General features: G+C 52.8%; 1 protein-coding gene across 1 annotated transcript; it reads right to left on the reverse strand.

The window, feature by feature from the left end:
- Window positions 1-3,237: 3,237 nt before the first annotated feature.
- On the reverse strand, window positions 3,238-17,720 carry STRADA (STE20 related adaptor alpha). The gene is made up of 12 exons (XM_078881724.1): window positions 17,597-17,720; window positions 14,875-14,972; window positions 14,177-14,298; window positions 13,173-13,281; window positions 12,439-12,562; window positions 10,809-10,980; window positions 9,313-9,417; window positions 8,955-9,063; window positions 8,056-8,191; window positions 7,459-7,501; window positions 5,827-5,995; window positions 3,238-5,152 (listed from the first exon to the last, which is right to left on the reverse strand). The coding sequence occupies exons 2-11, from the start codon at window positions 14,966-14,968 to the stop codon at window positions 5,837-5,839; spliced, it is 1,173 nt and encodes a 390-aa protein (XP_078737850.1). The 5' UTR covers window positions 14,969-14,972; window positions 17,597-17,720; the 3' UTR covers window positions 3,238-5,152; window positions 5,827-5,836.
- Between the last annotated feature and the right edge of the window lie 5,076 nt (window positions 17,721-22,796).

Raw genomic sequence — 22,796 nt, forward strand, 5'->3', positions numbered from 1 at the left:
GGAGACACGGGGCGAGAGAGACACGGGACGAGAGGGACACGGGGCGAGAGAGACACGGGGAGAGAGAGACACGGGGAGAGAGACACGGGGCGAGAGAGACACGGGGAAAGAGAGACACGGGGAGAGAGACACGGGGAGAGAGACACGGGGCGAGAGAGACACGGGGGGCGAGAGGGACACGGGGGGCGAGACACGGGGAGAGAGACACGGAGCGAGAGAGACACGGGGGGCGAGAGAGACACGGGGGTTGAGACACGGGGCGAGAGAGACACGGTGGAGAGAGAGACACGGGGAGAGAGAGACACGGGGAGAGAGAGACACGGGGAGAGACACGGGGAGAGAGAGACACGGGGAGAGAGAGACACGGGGGCGAGAGAGACACGGGGGCGAGAGAGACACGGGGGCGAGAGAGACACGGGGGCGAGAGAGACACGGGGGCGAGAGAGACACGGGGGCGAGAGAGACACGGGGGCGAGAGAGACACGGGGGCGAGAGAGACACGGGGCGAGAGAGACACGGGGGCGAGAGAGACACGGAGAGAGAGAGACACGGGGAGAGAGACACGGAGAGAGATACACGAGGAGAGAGACACGGGGAGAGAGACACGGGGAGAGAGACACGAGGAGAGAGACACGGGGAGAGAGACACGGGGAGAGAGACACGGAGGGAGACGGGGGGAGTCAGAGAGACAGAGGATGACGGGGAGACACGGGGGAGACACGGGGAGCCAGGACAAAGGGAGACAGAAACAGAGGGGATAGAAAGACATAGGAGATAGACACCGGGAGAGGAGGAGACAGGGAGGGAGAGTCGGGGAGATCGGGAAGCACGGGGAGATGGAGAGACAGAGGGAGAGACGGGGGGTGACAGACGGAGAGACGGGGGGAGACAGACGGAGAGACGGGGGGAGACAGAGGGAGAGGCACAGAGATGAGGAGAGATGCAGGGAGGGCTCGCAGAACGCAACATCACAGAATGGGCGACCCCTGATCGCCACCACAATCACTACTGTCAAATCCACCACCATCACTATTTCCACCACCACCATCGGTACTGTCATCTCCACCACCATCACTACCATCGCTACTATCATCTCCACAACCACCATCACGAATGCCACCACCATCACTATTTCCACCACCACCATCACTATTGCCACCACCATCACCACCATCACTATTGTCATCTCCACCACCACCATCACTATTGCCACCACCACCATCACGATTGTCATGTCCACCACGATTGCCATCTCCATCATCACCGGAGCATCGCCTCCCAGAGTGATGATGGTGATGATGTTAGCGATGGTGCAGGCGATGGCGATGACAATGGTGACGATGCTAACCGTGACGATGCTGGTGGCGATGATGATGGTGCAGATGCTGGAGACAATAGTGGTGGCGATGCTGCTGGTGGTGGCGATGGTGGTGGTTACAGCAGTGGTGGTGGTGGTGGTAACGGTGATCACCCCCCACCCCACCGGGCCCCCCCTTTGCCCCCCTTTAGCCCCCCCCCACGGGCCCCCCACGGGCCCCCCACCTTCGTTCGCAGCTCGTCGGATGAAGGCGCAGCAGCTCCGCTCCCACTCCTCCTCTCGGCTCCTCCGCTCGGCGACGTCACCGCGAGAACTATCGACGTGGTGACGTCACCCTCGCTCCGTGCCGCATCTCGCTACGCCGTGACGTCATCGCGTAACGCGGCGGCGATGACGTCACAGCGCAGAGAGACACGCGGCGCGCCCAAATCCCCGACGGCGCGGTGATTTACACCCCCCCCCCACAACTCGCCGGGGCCACGCGATGACGTCACAGCGAAACGTATCGCTTAGTGACGTCGTCGCGTAATGAGCGATGACGTCAGGACGCAGAGCGATGCACCCCCCCCCCCACGGCGCGTTGTGATGTCATCAGTACTCATAACGAAATTTCAAATCGGCGACTCGAGGATGGAACCGCGCTGATGACGTCACATCGATGTGAATAAAAGTGACGTCACGACGAGGTCCAATATTCATGATGTCATGAACAGTTTAAAACCGGGTGATGCCATCGAAGTTCACATTACGATGTCATAAAATTGCCGCCACGCGGGTCAGACCCCATCACAGGAACGTGGAATTTCCACCGGTGACTCGAGTCATTGTAGCCAAGGCTGTTGATGTCACCGAAACATTGGTGCAACAGACCACCATCATCTTCATCATCATCACCACGATCACCACCACCAGCAACAATAACACCATTAGCACCACTACCATCATCAACACAACCATCATCTTCATCAGCACCACCATCATCACAATCCTTGTCACCACCACCCTCATCGTTCACCAGCAACATCACTCACCATTAGCACCAGTGCCGGATGATCCTAGTAGCACTAGTAGCTGCATATGCAGCAGTAGCTGCACGGGCCCCACACTAAATGCTTTCAAGCTATCAATTCCGGTTCAGTGATTCTGCACTTGCTCTATTACTATAGTACTATACCGCCTTCAACTTTTACGAACGACTGGGTGTTTAAGGCTAGCGATTTGTCATATTATCTGGATGTGTAGCAAATGAAAAAATACAATAACTTTACTATGCAAGTTAAAAAATAGTATTTTAATATTTACGTTTTTTTAATTTATGGCCCCTTTATAACATCACATGCTACAGGCCCCGGCACTAGCTTCATCCGGCACTGATTAGCACCACTACCATCATCTTTATCACCGCCATCACAAGCAACACCAGCGCCAACCAACATCCTCTCTCCGTCACCACCGCAGCCGCCCCCCCCCAGACCTCAAGCCCACCAGCCGCCACTCGTTCCTCGCCGACCGCGAGGAGGGGGGGGGGGTCACACAGCGTGGCCACACGGAACCAACCTCGAAAACGACGCCTTTATTGACGCAATGCGTTTCTCCATCCGCAGCGCGCAGCGTCAAAGTGACAGACAGCTCCCCAGTGGCGGGGCGGGGAGAGCCTCCCATGTGTTTGCACTGGAAAATAAGAATGGGTTTGACCCTTTCTGGCAACGAAACAGGTGTTGTGTTAAGACGTTCGAACGCCAAATAGAAACCTTTTGCAAGGATTAGAGTACTGCATTATATTCTCAGGTTTTTTCGGTAAAGTCACGTAGGTAAAACATTAAAAGTAATGAAAGTAAAAGAAAACAAAACAATTACTTTTAATGTTTTACCTACGTGACTTTACCGAAAAAACCTGAGAATATGAATCATTGCAGTCACGAAAGCTTCAAATCTAGAAGTACTGCATTAACCACGCGGTACCTGTGGTGTACATGCAAACATGCTCCTGACGATACACGCATTATACTCTTAGACTTTACCAAAAAAACCTAAGAGTATGGATCCTTGCAGTCACGAAAGCTTCAAATCTAGAGAGATACACGCATTGTCTTTGAAACTGATTGGCCTCCACCGGAGAGAAGCGGCTTTCTTCGTGGCCTCGTCTCACCAGCAGTGTCAGACCAGAGGACAGCGGCAAAAAGGGGAACAGCACAAGTACAATGCCACACGTAGCACAGCATTTTTAGCTCGGGGTGAGCAGCTACATCGTGGGATACCTTTTTTGCCAGTCTCAAAGTATGAAAAATACGAATAGGTTTGACCTTTTCTGGCAATAAAATTCTTATTTTTCATACTTTGATACTGGCAAAAAAAGGTTCCGGGATGACCAGAACACTCTTATTTTTTTACCTCCCCAAAATAAAAAACAAGCAAATTTGGTTAAATTATAATTTCTGAGCAAATATGAAAACGTTTCCCGACGAGACTGTAGAAATGCCACTTTCGGCGACAGACGTTAAACAAGTCGAGGAACGTCGTCGGTACACACAGAGCACACGTCTCCCGGAGACGCACACTTTCGACTCAACATTTTAACAATAACTATCATCATAATAACGACCTCAACTTGTAAAGAACAACAACAACAAATCACTCTCGATGAGAGAAAATGGCTCAGAGGCGCGACGATCCGCCACAGGCGAGCGGGGAAAGTCAGCCACGTGGTGAGCGGTTACCAACAACTGTCCCCCGAGCTCGGAGGGTCCTCTACATATCAAGGCGTTATCGGCCAATTAATGTTGATGCATGCCGGAGAAAGCCCAGGCGTTGGTCGGGGGAGCACTCTTAGCGCATGGAGCAGTGCTTCTACTTAACCTGAGGGTGCACGCTGCACCCCCTGGGGGAGGGAGCGAGATGCCCTTTCTGGGGGTGCGCGACATGGCCAGATATTTTTTTAGAAGGTAAATCATCGAAAACACAAATTAAGCACGGGGCAACGTAAGTAACAACCTACTTTATTTCGTCAAACCCTCTGTATTTATTAACATTGTAATTTTTTTTACGACTGAGAACCAAAGGGGTGCAAGGCTGCTGTAAAGTTTGAGAACTACTGGCGTTGAGACGCAACAGATGTGCAGTCCGCATTGTCATTGTACCACCTTCTCCTGGCGAGCCCGGGTTACGGCTCCTCCCCGGGAAGGGAGTTCACACGATCCGTGCGTGACCCACCAACCCTCGGCGCTGCCTCCGCAGCGCTGGGTTACAAGGCAGCCCACGTGCGCCAAACGCCGGCCCGGCAAAATTTCGTTACGCGTTGCACCCGTCATAAAACTTCGTGGTTCGAATCCGGCGTTCGCCCTGGTTATGTAAACCGCGGTGTGCAACAACCGTGGTGGGAGTAGTCGTAGTGATAATGCTGCCACGCGCCGGTCCCGCTTCGCTCACAGCGGACGTGGACCGCCGTGTGCCGACGTGTGCCGACGTCACGGTCGAATCGAATTTGGAAATTTCCCAAAAGTCGAAAAGCACGCCGCAAAAGTTCCCCAATCGGGATTGTACCCTCAGCGGCAATCACGGCCCCCGACAGGCAGACGGATGTCCCAGGTCACTCCTGCAAAGGACGCTCACCCTGACCCTCTCTCTTTTCGGAGTTCTCAACCGGGTTAAACAAACTTTTAAACGTTGAAAACTGAAAGTGGAGGATCGTACGCGGAGGAAATTATTTTGCTCAGCTCCGCACCACGGCGAGCGTGCGAGAGGTCGTCGTAGCCCGTGCCGCTGCCGCCTCTCCGGGGCTCCACGGAAGGCGAACTGAGGCTGAAGTTGTCCAGCGATCCGTCCGGGGCGATTCCACTTGGGCACGGGTCACAGACGGAGGAAGAGAAGACGGTGAAAGACCACGGGGCAGCCCAAATGAGCGTCGTCAGTCAAAAGCAGAAAACATTTTCAAGAGTTGTCCCCGAGGTGAGTTCCGTTTCCCAGCCTCGCTAACGGGCAGCTCGTTAGCGACCCCCACACAAGGACGTCTGGGGTTCGACCCATACCCAGCAAACCAGTGGTCAGCTCTCTAGACCGCTCCAGAGCAGAGGCACGGCAGATGCCGACCCCTCCTCCATCAACGGAACGTGAAGAACGGTTCGCAACGTTGATAGCAGCTGCAGTTACCAGAGCCAGACCGTGGATCACGTGGCCCAACACTGCCCCCTTACACAGCCCATTGGTCACGTGATTGCACACTCATGCAAACGAGACTGTATCCAGCTCTTTTGAGCTCCCACCTGGAAACTTGAAATTGGTAACACCGATCTGGACCCCAATCAGTCAACCCGCTCACCCACCATCCCACCCACCCACCCACTCACTCCTTCACCGTCTCATCCCACTCGTGTCGCGCTTTGCTTTCATCGCCCTCGACCGAACCCAGGGCGTCACTCTCGCGTGACGAGGCTTCCCGCATCCCGGCGTCGCGAGCTCTCGCCCAGCCCGCCAACGCCGACGGCAACCCCCGAAACGAACTCGACACTCACGGCGGCGCCATCAGAAGTCCCAGTCGTCGGCGGCCTGCATGCGCTGCAGGCCACGCACGACGCCATCGAGGCCGTTGTCCGGGTGGGCGCGCGTTGCCGCCTCCTGCTCCGTGAGCGGCGCCACGGGCCTCAGCAGCTCGGGAAGGGCGTCGCACTGCCGCTTGCGCACCTGCACGCGACGTCGCCATTAACGTTCCAGCAACGGTCCAGCAACGTTCCAGCAACGTTCCAGCAACGTTCCAGCAACGTTCCAGCAACGTTCCAGCAACGGTTCCGCCGCGTTGGGTTTCCTCGGCGTTCACAGCAAAGTGTCCCAACTAATTTGTCTATCGTCACCGCGAGGACAGGGCGGCGGGGTACCCATAGGGTAGAGGTACGAGCCCTCTGCATGTATGAGGCTCCCCTGAGGCATAGATGGAGCAGCATGTACGCATGTTGACCTTTGATACAGAATATAAATAAAGGGGATCAGTGGTCGAGAAGAATGCACGATAGGCAGCAGTAGATCGCATTGTTACTCGTTCTGCTCGGCGTGTAACATTTGTTTAACGTCTCTGTAGTGGTTATTTGTTAGAGTATAGATAGGGGACACAAATTCCCTGCCCCTCGCCCCACTCCCCGATTTCGTTACAGACAAAATATATGTATGCTGAACTTTTTTCGCACCGTACGTAGCCAACCGTGTTAATCGTAGGTGTGGCGGAACAACAAACGGAGCACAAAAAGCAGTTCTAAAGAAATTACTTTTCAATCCAGATTGAAAGAAATTACTTTTCAATCCAGATTTAAAAGTGTCCATAGCTCCAGTGACTTCCAAATATCTGAAGGCAGAGCGTTCCAGATGGCCGCAGAAGTGCGTCTGAGAGCGCACGATGCGGTGACCGCCTTCGTTCAACGGCCAGCTACAAGCCGCTGCTAGGATGGCCAGAGTGATGGTTTTATACTCCTTGACGAGATCGGCGAAATATTGTGGTCCATTTGTGGCAAGCACTTTGCGTGTAACGAGTGCGACCTCATAATGTATTCATTCGGCAGACGTGAACACCGATGATTGTACTGGCCCGATGAGCCCTAATGAGGACGAGGACGGTCTACAGCTGTCTCCTGTTTCACTGCGGGCCCGTTGGAACGGCTACACTCTTCAACTCCTCCAATCTGGTGGCATTCCTCGCCTCGCTGTCTTGCTGAACGTCAAAAGTCAAAAGAGCCAACCCCCAGATATTCCGATATTTAGCAAGTAGCGGAGGCCCAAACGACAACCGTCTCCAAGGATTCAGTCTCTCAAGCTGGCGAGGGGGCGGACGGCTGGGTCAGAGGTCAGACCAGAGATGTCCAGCCGAATCTGCAGGATCAGCCGCCCTGATCGATATGTCGGCACGTATAAATAATAATAATAAATGTGTAATCGTGTACGTGTGTATGTTGAACTTCTTTCGCACCGTACGTAGCCAACCGTGGTAATTGGAGGTGCGGTGGAAGGACAGCAAAAAAAAAAAACGCGGACAATCTTGTCGGGTTGCCGAAGGGCTAATGACGAGAATAAGCAGGCTAACCCTAACACACGCACGTGGATCGGTGTCACGAGCGTTCACGGGACTAGCCGATGCTCCGTGGATGACGGCGACTGCTCACCTGCTTGAAGAACACGTGGTTCATCAAGGCTGTCGCCGATGGCCTAGACAGAGGTACAAGAAAACTGCGTTAATAAGCCCCCCGTTTGTAAGTACGGCACGACGCCGCACATCTGACTCACCGGGGACGCACGTGTGAGCGGATAAGTCGAGGTCGGATATGTGAACGTTGTTACGATGTCGAACCTCTTTCGCACCGTATGCAGCCAGCCGTGCTAATCGGAGGTGCGGGAAATGTTGTGGGCCATCGGCCGATCGGCTTTCCAGGACCAATATTACCCAGGCAGCAATTATTTAAGCAAACCAACTCTGGACCGGTTTCCGACCTTCTGAGTCTCATCAGCAGGGTCAGACTGGTCAGATAAGTCACACCATCGTGCAACAAAATAGGCTTCGGGACAAACATTTTTAACTAAACCTGCACGAAGCATGGGGGGAAAAACGCTTCACTGTAGAAATCCGAGGACCCCTTGAGCTGCTCGGGAAGGCAAGCTGTCGCTCGGTTTGCGAGCGCCCAGCGCCAAACGTCACTTGAGGCAGGGGGGGGGAGGGGGGGGGGGGGTGGTCGCTGAAGAAGAGAGGGGAAACGCGTCGGTACCGTCTGTCGGGGTCTCGCTGCAGGCAGATCTCGGTGAAGTTGTGGAAGGGCGCGGAGAAGGTGCGGTTGTACGGATGGGAGAACTGGTCGGGGGAAGACGCCGCCGGCCAGCCCACCGCCCCACCGCCTCCCGCTCCTAATATCAGAAGGCAGAGCGTTCCAGATGGCCGCAGAAGTGCGTCTGAGAGCGCACAATGCGGTGACCGTCTTCGTTCAACGGCCAGCTAAAAGCCGCTGCTAGGATGGCCGGAGTGCGCGTGATGGTTTTATACTCCTTGACGAGATCGCGTAGACGTGACGAGTCACCAGCCACAGGAGACAGCGAGACGATCGGACTCCAGGTAAGATGAAGCCCATTTCTTTTATCTTTTCATGTTAAGTTTGATTTGTGTTTTTCTTAGTATAGAGCAGTGGTTCTTAACCGTTACTGCAGCCTTGCACCCCCCTTTGGTTTTCAATCGAAAAACAAATGCACGTTAATAAATACGTAGGGTTTGATGAAACAAAGCAGTTGGACTGACGTGGCCCGTGCTCAATTTGTGTTTTCGATTTTTTACCTCCCAAAAAAAATCTGGCCATGTCTCGCACCCACAGAAGGGCATCTCGCACCCCAGATCAAGAACCACTGCTATCGAGTATGTACGACAGTATGACATGCAACGGTACAATATCTCTTCTCATTTATGAGTTTAACAATGCATCACTTTTTTGTTGAAGCGTAATACATTTTATAACATGCATTGAAATATTGCGTTTCGAGATTATAAAGAGACACAGACTTACGATCGGGTCTCAGGAACATAAGCCGTCGTTCATAAGTGGAGGGCTGCCCCGTGTACATACATATATTAATATTTATTGTTTAAAATCTCGCGTTGCCGGCCCACTGAGAGGCATACCTTCCACTCCGTGAGACGCGCGGGCGTTTTGCAAATTGAGATCCTCCGCGGGAATGGTGTGCGTGTCCAGCAGGCACGGCACGGTTCCGTTCAACTTTTCCAGCAACATCTTGAGTCGATCGCAACATCGCACGCATGCACACACACAAAGACCCGCCCCCCCACAGAGCCTTAACAGGCTGTTGGGGCAAGTGCTGTTAAGAGAGCACCTATGAAGGCCGGCACGAGCATGTGGGTAGCAGGCACCACGCCCGGCCGCCTTTGTCTCCCCTAGTGGCGAAGTTCACACACCGCACCGGGTGGGGGAAACAAAATTGTGGCAACCTTGAAAACGGAAGTGATGAGATGCGACTGTTACCTGTGTGGTGGGCATGTCTTTAAAGGGCACGTGGGCATTGGCAAGTTCACAGGCCATGATGCCCAGGCTGTAGATGTCCGACTTCGTGTCGTACCCTTCCAGGTTCTGCAAAGCAACAAAGCCGACAACGCGTCACAGCAGCGCCGCCGCCGCCGCCACCACCACCAAGGCTGGACGACACCCCCACGGGCCCTTCCTGCTCAAACCAACACCGAGGCATGAAAAATAAGAATGGGTTTTACCGTTTCTGACGATCAAACAGGAGGTGTTCGGTTATTCAAACGCCAAATAGAAACCTTTTGCAAGGAATAAAGTACTGCATTAACCACACGTACTTGTGGCGAACATGCAAACAAACATGCTCCGATAATGTATGGCATTGTATTCCAAACTGATTGGCCTACACCAGAGACCGCCTTCTTTAGGGCCTCGTCTCACCAGTGTCAGACCACAGAACGCCAAAAAGTGAAGAGTACAAAGACAATGCCACACGTATCTGAGCATTTATAGCTTGGGGTGAAAAATAAGAATAGGTTTTACTCTTTTTGGCAATAAAACAGGAGGTGTTAAGATGTTCAAACGCCAAGTAGAAACCTTTTGCAAAGAATCAAGTCAGCATTAACCACACCCAGTACTTGTGGTGAACACCGAGGCATTGGTTCTGATCTCCTGTTTACAAAGCTGCAGGGCCCAGCGATGGAAATTCCACATTCGTACGGCATGGGGCGAGTCTCTCCACAGGACAGCCATGATGAAACGACGCCCGGCAGTGACCGTCCCTGGTCCTTGGTGGTTAGAGGGGAGGAGGTTGGTGGTTGCGCTGCTGCTGCTGCTGCTGCTCCTGCTGCGGAGAGTTCTACCATGAGCTGTGGTGCAGGCAGACAGGAGCGAGGAGACGGATGTGGATGACTGAGAGCAGAGGCGCCGTGGTGGCACAGGGAGTAGAGGCAGGAGATCCTGGAGCTGACCCGGCTAGCGATGGTGGGAAGCCAGTGGAGGAGGGAGTGGAGGCAGGAGATCCTGTAGCGGACCCGGCTAGCGATGGTGGGAAGCCAGTGGAGGAGGGAGTGGAGGCAGGAGATCCTGTAGCGGACCCGGCTAGCGATGGTGGGAAGCCAGTGGAGGAGGGAGTGGAGGCAGGAGATCTTGTAGCTGACCCGGCTAGCGATGGTGGGAAGCCAGTGGGGGAGGGAGTGGAGGGAGGTGAAGAAATCCAGCCGAGGATGACAGGCGCTGAGGATGATGAGATCGAGATGGTTTTGAAACCATCGGGAGTTTCTTGAGGTTGCTCGTATGTTGAACTTCTTTCGCACCGCACGTAGCCAACTGTGCTCATCGGATGATGAAGATCGAACAAGGCCGAAGTTGCAAGAGCCGAGGCGAGACCAGACGATGCTGCAGCCGAGGGTGTTGGCGATTTCCACGGTGACGAGTGGCTATATATATATGTGTGTGTGTGCGCGCACGTGCATGTCCGCTAGTGCGGAAGACCGCACCTGCTGCAGCAGCTCCGGGCTAAGCCAGGGCAGGGTGCCCACGCTGTGGCGCGGGAAGGTGTGCACCGCTCGCAGCCGGTGCCCGTCCAGGATCATGCTGAGCGCGCTGCGCAGCCCCGTGAGGCACACGCGGCCGTCCGCCGAAACCAGCACGTGGCTCGCCTTCACGCTCCTAGCACAACACAGAGATCCCACCACCCACCACCCCGCCGTGCAGCCTTAACAGACCGCGGTGGCTAGGAGGTGTTAACCACCACGCATTTAAATTATTTTGATTTTATTTTGGTGCTGCTATAAATGTCCAAGTGATGGGCCGCTTTGTTGAGCAGTGATTTGTGGCCAGGTCGCTTCCAAAAAATAAGTTGATACCTCGGTGGGCTTTGCCTGGTAGGATGGGGATGGTTTAGTTTGTATTTGTTTGTGTTTGGGTGATTTGTTTACCTTTCTTGCACTTAGCACTAGCATCGTGTTTTTGTACTGCTTGTTGCTGTAATGTTTGTACCCGCCCCCTACTGGACATCTGTGAAAAAGAGCTTTATACAGTAAAACCTTGGATTGCGAGTAACTTGGTCTGCGAGTGTTTTGCAAGACGAGCAAGAATTTTAAATAAATATTAATTTGATAAACGAGCGAGGTCTTGCAATACGAGCAGTACGTGTGTACGCTTTGTCTGCCGAGCGTCACGTGATCACAACTGATGTACGAGTGCTTTGGATTACTAACACGTTTACGGAACGAATTATGCTCGCAATCCAAGGTTTTACTGTATCTTGATTTGCAACTTTCGTCACTGTAGGAATCCATACTCTTTGGTTCTTTCGGTAAAGTCACTTAGGTAGAAAACTGAATAAAAGAAAAAATTATATATCACGACGTTTCGATCGCAACATAAGCGGTCGTCCGCAGGCGGAAAAACATAATCCAGCAGTGGACCTGCTGACCGAGCGAGAGAGCTGTTACAACAAGAGGTTATTTATGTGTACATCTGGAGTTCGCATGTTCTCCCTGTAGGCGCGTGGATATTTCTCCGGGTCCTCCGGTTTTTTCCTCCAAAATTAGAATGAACGTCACACGTTTTAGAGTATTTGGCTGCTATAGATTTCGACGTGATGACGATGACAATGAGCCACTCGTTGAGCTATCATTTGTGGTCATTTCTGAAAAGAAGCTATACAGCTCAATGGGCCTTACTTCCTGAAATAAAAATTAGTTTAGTTTTTTTACACTGCTGGGGCAAGTGCTGTTAGCGAGTAGCACCTAAGAAGGCCGGCACGGCGCACAAGGGGTTTGGGGGGTGGCCAGCACCACACACGGCTGCCTTTGTATTTCCCAGTGGCGATGTTTACACACCGCGCCAGGTACTCATTTGAGGCTACATCGACCTTGCGGAGGCCCAGGACTGGTTCAGATAATCGTCACCGGTGTTGGCTGTAAGCGGGAATGAAACGCGGGTCGCCGTTTCGTAAAGTAGCGCGCTAACAACGCAGCAACAACAGCAACTGCTGTTCGCCACTCCGTGCCGGGCACCCCACCCCCCCCACCCCCCCACCTCCCCTCCAACCCCTCCATGGGGGCCTGGCTAGCCGACGTTTCACCGCCACGGTGGTCTCGCACGTTGACCTCCTCTCACCTGTGCACGAAGCCCATCCTGTGGACGTACTCCAGCCCTCGCAGAACCTCGTACAGGACCAGGGCGATGGCCGGCTCCGGCAGGCCGTCCGTGAAGTGCGCCGAGATGAGGTCCTTCGCCGAGCCTGCGCCGCCACGTCCCACACGGCAACTGCTTGCTGTTGTGTTTGTTGTTGTTGTGTTTGTTGTTGTTGTCGTTTACGGTCACGTAACACTCGCGACAACGCGCGGCGTGGGGCGGCCCCGCGTCCAGCAAAGTGGATGGGCGAAACGGGCCCACCGCCTGCCGATCAGAGGTTCGTGGTCTGACATCCGGCAGGCCGCCCCGGTTAATGGGTGCGGTGCGTATCGAAGGTAAAGTTGCGTCTGCGCGCCGTGGACGTTTTCCGGTCCCCACGCAGCGTCGTTTGAAACGGGCGGCCCACTGCTGTGCCGGCGTCGCGATCCACATTCGAAAAATTGCTCCGCGAGCTTCTCGTTTGGGATTACACATCAGCAGCAGCAACAATCATCGCCCCTAGAAGGTGACTCAACACCTGGCAGGCCAGGTGGCAGGCCAGGTGGCAGGCCAGGTGCTGAGACACCTTGTCTTGCACAGGGACCCACCGCCAACTGGCAAGATGAGATGTGATGCAAGTCGCTTGTCGTGTGTAGAGCGCTCTGAAAACAGCGCAATCGTGATCACATTGCGGTATATATATTTTATTGTTACACGTGTAGCGGCGCATTTCTCACCATAAGCCATGAACGGAGTGATGATCCAGAGTTCATTGTCCACCACAAAGGATGCCCAGTAAGGCAGGATGTTTGAGTGGTGGAAAAGCTTGGCGATATGAAGCTCATCCTGAAAGGAAACGCACGCAATTCAAAATAATCTTTCAACTCAAGTTCCACCTTCTATCCACGAGCCAAAAAAGCGCTCCAACCTCGTGTGCTGCGTGCAGTGGGCACAGCGCATCGCAACGGCGCGGCGTCACAATGCCCCGCTCGGCCCCGCCACGTCCCCAAACCAGTATGAGACACGACACAAACACGGCATACACAAATGACAAACACAAGACACACACACGACACAGAATACGAAACACACACGCACCCAAGGGTACGCAGGTGAACACAACCCAAACCGGATATTAAAACGCTCAAGCTCTTGATATCAACGAAGGTCTAGAGGTTTTAAAGACTTCATATTGACCGTCAATGGCGTGGCTTAATGGGACAGTGGGACAGAAATGACGGAGGGGGAGCCAAAATGAGGGAAAGTGCCCCCAGAGAATGTCCACCATCAAAATTGAGCAAGTTATCGGAGAGTTAAAGGTGTTGGTACCACTCAAGTATGGCCTTCCCAGGTGAAGCCAAACACAGACTGTGACGCCGGCACACAGATGACCTACGCCATTCGAACGACATCACGGGATGTTCAACGTCTGCTGTGAAGCAAACGGCGTGCGGTAGTTATTTTGTTTTCCGCGGTCGACACACCCGTGACATTGACCGGGCCAGCCCGTCGGTTTCGAACCATGAACCTCTGCAACGAGTGGGAGAGCTTTGGACCTCTGGGTCCACGTCACCGCCAAACGTGCGTCTGGGGCAGCTGAGGAACGCGGGAGCACGCCGGGGGGACCATGTGTCAGGCTCTCTCACCGCCCTGGTTCTGCAGCGGCCATGCCACTGCCCTTCCTGGGTTTCACTGCGCCGCTGTTTAGGGGGGGAGGGAAGCGCATTTCGCGAGTCCTCACCTGCAGCAGCGAGAAGAGCTCATGGGAGCAGCCCTCCAGGTTGATATGGCGCACGGCGACGTAGCTCCCCGAAGGCACGTGTCGCGCCAGGCGAACGGACATCAACTCCTCAAATCCGTTCCCTGCAACCGAGACACGGTTGGCGACGCACGGCGCAAAAGAGGCTCAACATATGTACGTACAAAGATGCCCCCCAACCCCACCGGCCCACCCCGATCCCCGGGTAGACGTTTTGTTTCACATAATTGCAGAGGCCGAAAGGAGCCCTGCGCCGGGAATGGGATCTGATGTTTTTCAGATTGATATCGCGCCTTTAGCGAGGCGCTTTACAGCAATTATAAAATTGTACATAGCGTGACAGTAATTTGAAACGACGAATTGGGTTACTGTAAGTGGTGGTGTAGTTCTGAGCGGGAGAAGGAATGATGGTGCCAAGATGTCAGGGATGATAGGGTGATGATGGTGATGATGATGGTGATGATGATGCGAGGGAAGAGGGGGAGAAGAGAGAAGGAGCGAGCAAGAAGTGAGCTGGCACGGATGGAGCAGCGTCTGTTTCCACAGGGGGCGGCGGTGACAGCGGAGGGGTTCAGAGCGGGGGGTGGCCACACCAGAAGTCGCGTGGTTTGCGGGAGGCTTCAGCTGACTGAGCTAGAGAGGTACAGATTGCTCGGAGCATTATTATCGTCGTCACACACCCAGCATGCTGATCGTCTGGTAATGGTTGCGCTCGGGCAGGTAGGAGGTGGTCATCGTTCTTTTCCTCCGAACCTCTTCGGTCCGATAGACCATCAGCCTGCGCGAGGGAGCAACGCGTCAACGCAACACGAGCACCGCCGTACAGGGCATGCGGCAGCAAATCGACTGCCAGTGCAAGTGCCGCAACATTTATGTAGCTGTTGACCCATACGGTGTACCCCGTATTCTTGTACAGGGAAATTGAGTTTTTAAGGTCCATACGGTGGTACAGCCGTTTCAATACGGGAAACAACAAAAAAATTGTCTATGTGTTTGGGTTTCTACCTTGTGATGGGACTTTGTAGGATGAACATTGAGATTTAGAAAGGCACAGCGTGACCAATAAGGTCTGAATTGGCCTGTAATAAGGTAGGGTACTGATAAGCGGTTGACAGGTATGGAATTTATAAGCGGGCAATGCTCCTTCCAAAAAAACGTCCCTTCACACACAATTTTTCTTGACGCATCCCATCGGCTCTACCCTCTGCGAGTGCACAATCTCAGGCGGCATCGGTTAAACCACGAGCTAAAACCTCGGGCCGGTTTCGACATGCAGTGTCTCATCAGCAGTCAGGCTCGCTGGAACAGGTGCTGGTGAACGGCCCAGATGTTCCCAGGCAGGCAACCTCGTGTTGTATGGCAGCACACGGCAGATGCCTGCGCAGCGTGACTCACGACCTCCTCTTGATACCAAGATCCAGGATGGTCGTGTCTATGCGCCGCTTCTCGGTGGCAGCCCCAACAGTCTGGAACGATATCCCTCTACACATTCGCAGCATCACCTCAATCGCCTCCTTCAAGAGACACTTAAAAACTCACCTCTACAACCACGTGCTTTCGAGCGACTCTGAGCTTGGCTCCGCGCCTCTGAGTTGCGACCATTACGACCGCAAATTTGCGCGCGTTATAAATTGAACTATTATTATTAATAGTTTGGCAGGAACACGTTTTCATTACAGATTTAAGCGTGTGCACGTTACTCAATGGCCACTAATAGTGTAGCTGTTTACGCGCCTATTTAACCGCTGGGGTCATCCAGTATTGGGCGTGAAATGCGATACTCATCAAACTCTCCCCCCCCCCCCCCATGGTGGAACTTTCACTCTCTTCAACTCTTTCAAGTGCCATGAACAAGGGCCGTGCCCCGAAACGTCGCCCATTGCACACGTGTCCCCTATCAATGCCACACGCACGACGTTGTTGTTGACAGGGAGCCTGTTGAGAGTTTGGGTGCAGCGGTTTCAGTCTGGGGTCAGGTCTGTGAAGGTCTCCGGGCGAGTACTTGGTAACTCTTCCATAATACAGGGTTTTTTTGGGTTGTATCGCGTAAATATAAATGTGTCATTAAACCCACCACCACCCGACACAGCCAATTAGTAAAGGTTCGTCACGTAACACATAACGTGGCCAATTCGTTACTAGTACAGCACTAACCGGTGTGTTGGAGATCAAATCCACAACATTCACAATCCGAGTAGATTGTGAATGGAGATCAACTCCACAACATTGACAATCTGAGTAGATTGTCAATGGAGATCAAATCCACAACATTCACAATCTGAGTACATTGTAAATGGAGATCAAAGCCACAAGATTCACAATCTGAGTAGAATGTGAATGGAGATCAACTCCACAACATTCACAATCTGATTAGATTGTCAATGGAGATCAAATCCACAACATTCACAATCTGAGTAGATTGTAAATGGAGATCAAAGCCACAAGATTCACAATCTGAGTAGTTTGTGAATGGAGATCAAAGCCACAACATTCACAATCTGAGTAGATTCACAATCTGAGTAGTTTGTGAATGGAGATCAAATCCACAAGATTCACAATCTGAGTAGTTTGTGAATGGAGATCAACTCCACAACATTCACAATCTGAGTAGATTGTGAATGGAGATCAAAGCCACAAGATTCACAATCTGAGTAGTTTGTGAATGGAGATCAAAGCCACAACATTCACAATCTGAGTAGATTCACAATCTGAGTAGTTTGTGAATGGAGATCAAATCCACAACATTCACAATCCGAGTAGATTCACAATCTGAGTAGACTGTAAATGTTGTGGATTTGCTCTCCAACACACAAGCGGTTAGTTCTGTACTAGTAACGAATTGGCAGCATGTTTTGTTTACGTGACAAACCTTTACTAATTGGCTGTGTCTGCTGGTGGCGGGTTTAACGACACATTTATATTTACGAGATCTAACTTAACAAAAAAAACTATATTAAGAATATTGATCGCGAAAGCTCACCACTCCGTGTTAAAGTCTGTGGGCGTAAAACAAAAACCGCTGTCTCCAGCCACACATTGTCCACCCCACGTCTCTCTTCCTGGCCCACTCTACCCATGTGCGCTGCAATATGCATGAGGGCCGTTGCCCGAAACGTCGCACTATTATTTCGTGCCCTTTTAAGGCCACGCGCGTTATCGCGAGACGGGAGGCGCCCCCCGCCGCCAACGAATGCAGCCCGCCCCTCTGCCGCTACGGAGGTCCGTTGCCCGAAACGTCGCCTTGTTATACACACACACACGCGGTAGTCTATACCAAGGCCCGGATCGAGTGAGTGGCGTACAGTAGAGTCGTGTACGGAGTCGAGCAGAAGAGTCAGCATTTCAGTGGAGCTCCGGGCAACCACAACCACCAACCCCCCCACCGGGGTAGCCGCATCTCACCTCGAACGCCCCACCACCACCAGCACCACCACCACCACAACAACCACCACCACCAGCTGCTGCTGCTGCTGTTGTTGTTGTTGCTGTTGGCTCCTTCTGACGAAGTGTGGTGCAAGAGCTCGGCTCCACCGGCTGACTGATGACGTCACCGTGACGCTATTTATACTCCTCCCCCACCCCCCACTTCTAGCCCCTCCCCCAGTTATAGCCCCCACCCCCACTTTTAGCCGCACCTCCCTCCCCGCTAACAGCCGCCCCCCCCCACGTCTATCCCCCACCCACCACTTCTAGCCCCCCCCCCACTTCTAGCCCCCCCCCACTTCTAGCCCCTCCCACCACTTCTAGCCCCCCCCCACTTCTAGCCCCCCCCCACTTCTAGCCCCTCCCACCACTTCTAGCCCCCCCCCCCACTTCTAGCCCCCCCCACCACTTCTAGCCCCCCCCACCACTTCTAGCCCCCCCCCACCACTTCTAGCCCCCCCACCACTTCTAGCCCCCCCCCCCACTTCTAGCCCCCACACCACTTCTAGCCCCCCCCGACCACTTTTAGCCCCCCCCCCACTTCTAGCCCCCCCCCCCACTTCTAGCCCCCCCACCACTTCTAGCCCCCCCCCCACTTCTAGCCCCCCCCCACTTCTAGCCCCTCCCACCACTTCTAGCCCCCCCCCCACTTCTAGCCCCTCCCACCACTTCTAGCCCCCCCCACCACTTCTAGCCCCCCCCCCACCACTTCTAGCCCCCCCACCACTTCTAGCCCCCCCCCCCACTTCTAGCCCCCACACCACTTCTAGCCCCCCCCCCCACACTTCTAGCCCCCCCACCACTTCTAGCCCCCCCCCCCCACTTCTAGCCCCCCCACCACTTCTAGCCCCCCCCCCACTTCTAGCCCCCCCCACCACTTCTAGCCCCCCCCCCACACCACTTCTAGCCCCCCACACCACTTCTAGCCCCCCCCACACCACTTCTAGCCCCCCCCCACCACTTCTAGCCCCCCCACCACTTCTAGCCCCCCCCACTTCTAGCCCCCCCCACCACTTCTAGCCCCCCACCACTTCTAGCCCCCCCCCCACACCACTTCTAGCCCCCCACACCACTTCTAGCCCCCCCCACACCACTTCTAGCCCCCCCCCACCACTTCTAGCCCCCCCACCACTTCTAGCCCCCCCCCCCACTTCTAGCCCCCCCCACCACTTCTAGCCCCCCACCACTTCTAGCCCCCCCCCCACTTCTAGCCCCCCCCACCACTTCTAGCCCCCCACACCACTTCTAGCCCCCCCCCCCCACTTCTAGCCCCCCCCCCACTTCTAGCCCCCCCCCCCCCACTTCTAGCCCCCCCCACTTCTAGCCCCCCCCACACCACTTCTAGCCCCCCCCACCACTTCTAGCCCCCCCCCACACCACTTCTAGCCCCCCCCACCACTTCTAGCCCCCCCCCCACACCACTTCTAGCCCCCCCCCCCACTTCTAGCCCCCCCCCCCCACTTCTAGCCCCCCCCCACTTCTAGCCCCCCCCACACCACTTCTAGCCCCCCCCACCACTTCTAGCCCCCCCCACCACTTCTAGCCCCCCCCCACTTCTAGCCCCCCCCACTTCTAGCCCCCCACACCACTTCTAGCCCCCCCCCACTTCTAGCCCCCCCCCACACCACTTCTAGCCCCCCCCCACCACTTCTAGCCCCCCCCACCACTTCTAGCCCCCCCCCCCCCCCCCACTTCTAGCCCCCCCCACCACTTCTAGCCCCCCCCCACACCACTTCTAGCCCCCCCCACCACTTCTAGCCCCCCCCCCACTTCTAGCCCCCCCTCCCACTTCTAGCCCCCCCCCCCACACCACTTCTAGCCCCCCCCACCACTTCTAGCCCCCCCCCACCACTTCTAGCCCCCCCCCCCCCACTTCTAGCCCCCCCCACCGCTCCCACCGGGTCGCGTCATTCGAGAGCGGAGTGACGTCACCCCGGGGTGGTAACAACGCTGTGACGTCATGGCGCCAACGGTTGAAGTGAGCGTCAAGGAAAACAGAGCACGTGTCCACGCGCGGTGCACAGAGGAGGATTCATATTCTTGGTTCTTTCGGTAAAGTCACGTAGAAGGAAAATAATAAAATAATAAGAATAGAACAAAAAATTCTCACGACGTTTCAATTGCAACACAAGTAATCATCGTCAAATTTTCCTGCTGTGGTTTTCACACCTGATGATTGCTTGTGTTGCAATCGAAACGTCGTGAGAATTTTGTTGATTTTTTATTATTTTATTTTGTCCCTTCTACGTGACTTTACCGAAAGAATCAAGAATATGAATCCCTGCAGTCACGAAAGCTTAAAATCGAAAAGGAGGCTTTCTCCACAACCATGCGGCTCTCCCGCCTGATGATGAAGCCAGTTTTAATTACTGGCGAAACGTCGTACTCGAATTGTAAATGTTGTTGAGTTGCCCTTCAACACACGGGTGTGCTGTACTAGTAACGAATTGGCATGCTCTGTTTACATAACAAACCTTACTAATTGACCGTGTCGGGTGGTGACGTGTTTAAGGGGCCATCCATAAATGACGTCACGCGATTTTGGACGATTTTGTCCCCCCCCCCCCTCGTCAGACGGCGTCACAAAAAGTCAGACCCCCCCCCCTAAAATATGAAAATAAAACATGCTTCAAATCGCTTTAAACTATTGTCATTGTAGTGCGTATTTAATGCGGTGCTGCACTCTGATGTTGTAGGAGTGTTGTTATAACAATAAGTGTTGTTATAACAATTCTATATATATTTAAAGTTGCACATTTTGATGTGACGTCACATTTCTCAAACCTCCCCCCCTCGTCACACATCGTCACAAATGTCTGACCCCCCCCCTAAGTGCGTGACGTCATTTGTGGACGGCCCCTAACGACATATTTAGGCGATTGAACCCCTCCCCCCCCCAAAAAAACCCCTGTATTATGGTCGATATACATTGTGGGTGAAATCGCTAATCGTAAATAAATATAGGGCCGCGAATAATCTGGGCCAGATGATACGAGTCCACACTTTGCCGTATCGCATTCTCCTGCGAGCCCGGTGATGTTGCAACTCGTCGACGCCCAGGGCGAGTTTCGCAGATCGAATTTGAAATAATTGAGAAAAATAGAACGAGGTAAAGCCTACGAATATTACAAGCGGATATTTCTTCAACTATTTTGTAACTACGATGCAGCTTTAAAAGGATGCTGTTCATTTTCATCAAAAACTAATTCAATGTTTTCGTAGGACGACCGCGTGGCGAACGCCATGTTGCTTTATTTTCGTTTAAGCATGAAAATGTGTTTGTTATTTTAGGCGTAATATGCCTCACTTACAACGAGTCAACGACTTGTCACCACTGCAAAGAAATTGCAACAAGCAGCCAACAAATTGTGGCAAAATTTTAAAAAGAATTTTAACAATTTTTTCTAAAATACATTTTGTCAAAATTACTGCATTGAAAAATGTTGCCATATTTCCCCAGTTTTCCTTATGTATTATCATTTCAGAAGTGGCAGGGACTAGGGCTATTTTAAGCTAAATTAGAAAAACATTAAGCGCGGTTCGTCCACTAAGAGCTTTGGGGCGCGTCCCCACCAAGCAGCTGGAGAGGAGAAATTATTTTTATCATCAAAAATACTTTTCTAGAATTTTGTTTAAAAATGAATCATTATTTCAACGTGAATTGCCTAATGAAGAACCCGCTGCAACGCTGCAGTCTGATTTTTGCCTCGGGCAGACTGTGAATGCATCCGAGTGAGAGAGATTTCCCTTCATTCGTTGCGATGAGCTTCGCATCGTAGCCACGCCGTGTGAGACCCCATTCAGGGTGGGTGGGGAAGACGCCCGTGGCTGTAATGACGTCACGACGCGAGGCTGCACCGTGCACATATAGCAGCTCACGGCTTACACCCTCTCGGCTTTTGGCAGTGTCAAAGGGGTTGTGTAGTGTGGACTTGAGGGCCATGGGGACAGCATTTGAGTGCTTTGTTGGGTTTTTTCAATGCCTACCGTTGGTAGATAAGGGGCCGTCCATAAATGACGTCACGCGATTTTTGACCCCCTTCGTCACACGGCGTCACAAAAAGTCAGACCCCCCCCCCTCAAATATGACGTCACAAAGCCCTGCCCCCCCCCCAAAAAAACCATGCTTCAAATCGCTTTAAACTATTGTCATTGTAGTATTTAATGTGGCGCTGCACTCTGATGTTGTAGGAGAAAACATTTAATTAAAAAGTCGATTTAATTAGGTAGAACGTGTTGTCTATATTTATTTAAAGTTGCGCATTTTGATGTGACGTCACATTTCTCACCACCCCCCCCCCCGTCACACATCGTCACAAATGTCTGACCCCCCCCCTAGGTGCGTGACGTCATTTATGGACGGCCCCTATATCACTTTCACGGGAAAGCCAATAACATGACGAGGTTTTTCATTAGTAGAACACCACATTGTCAGAGGTCACTCACAACAGCCCCATCTAGTGGAGATGTCACGAGCCACCGCTGGTCTATACTTAATAGAATTCAAGTATCATTGCATTTTTCCTTTCTTAGTAGTCTCTTATATTCATGTTTGGCCTAGCTGTTCAGGGATTGTTATTGGCTTCTTGCTTTGTGTATTTATTTAAAATCTAAGACTCATATAATCTCTAACACTGAAATTTAGCAATATTTTTATGAATTAAGTATGATTTATATACTTTAGGTGATCCCACCCTCCACAGTCTTCCAATATGTCAGATGGATATAAAAGAATGAGTCTGGACACGATAAGCGGAAGAAACGAGAAGTAAACGATGAAGCATTGAAATAGATCAATGGATCTATTCTGAGGTTCATGAACAAGGATGTGAAGAGTGATAGTGCAAAACTTTCAATGGAATCATAAACGATTAATGATAGTTGGATCATAATAGTGAACCGTGTGAAAATGTTGTTCTTGAAACAGAATCTCATTCGTCCATAGAGGGTAGATCAAGTGAAGAACAGGCGAATGCCCCTTTGGGACCAGATGATACGGTGGATAAAAAACATCACAAGAGACACCAAAGGTAACATCAGATGGTGACTATACTAGAAGGCCTGCCAGCGATCCTGCACTATGGAGATGAAAAAACGGCAAAATGCACATGCCAGATTGAATGATCGATTCAGTTTCCTTGTATCAATGTTCACAGATTAAATAGGTGTACGGGCCAAT

This window comes from Lampetra fluviatilis, chromosome 62 (genome assembly GCF_964198595.1).
Source record: "Lampetra fluviatilis chromosome 62, kcLamFluv1.1, whole genome shotgun sequence".
Classification (NCBI taxonomy): Eukaryota; Metazoa; Chordata; class Hyperoartia; order Petromyzontiformes; family Petromyzontidae; genus Lampetra; species Lampetra fluviatilis.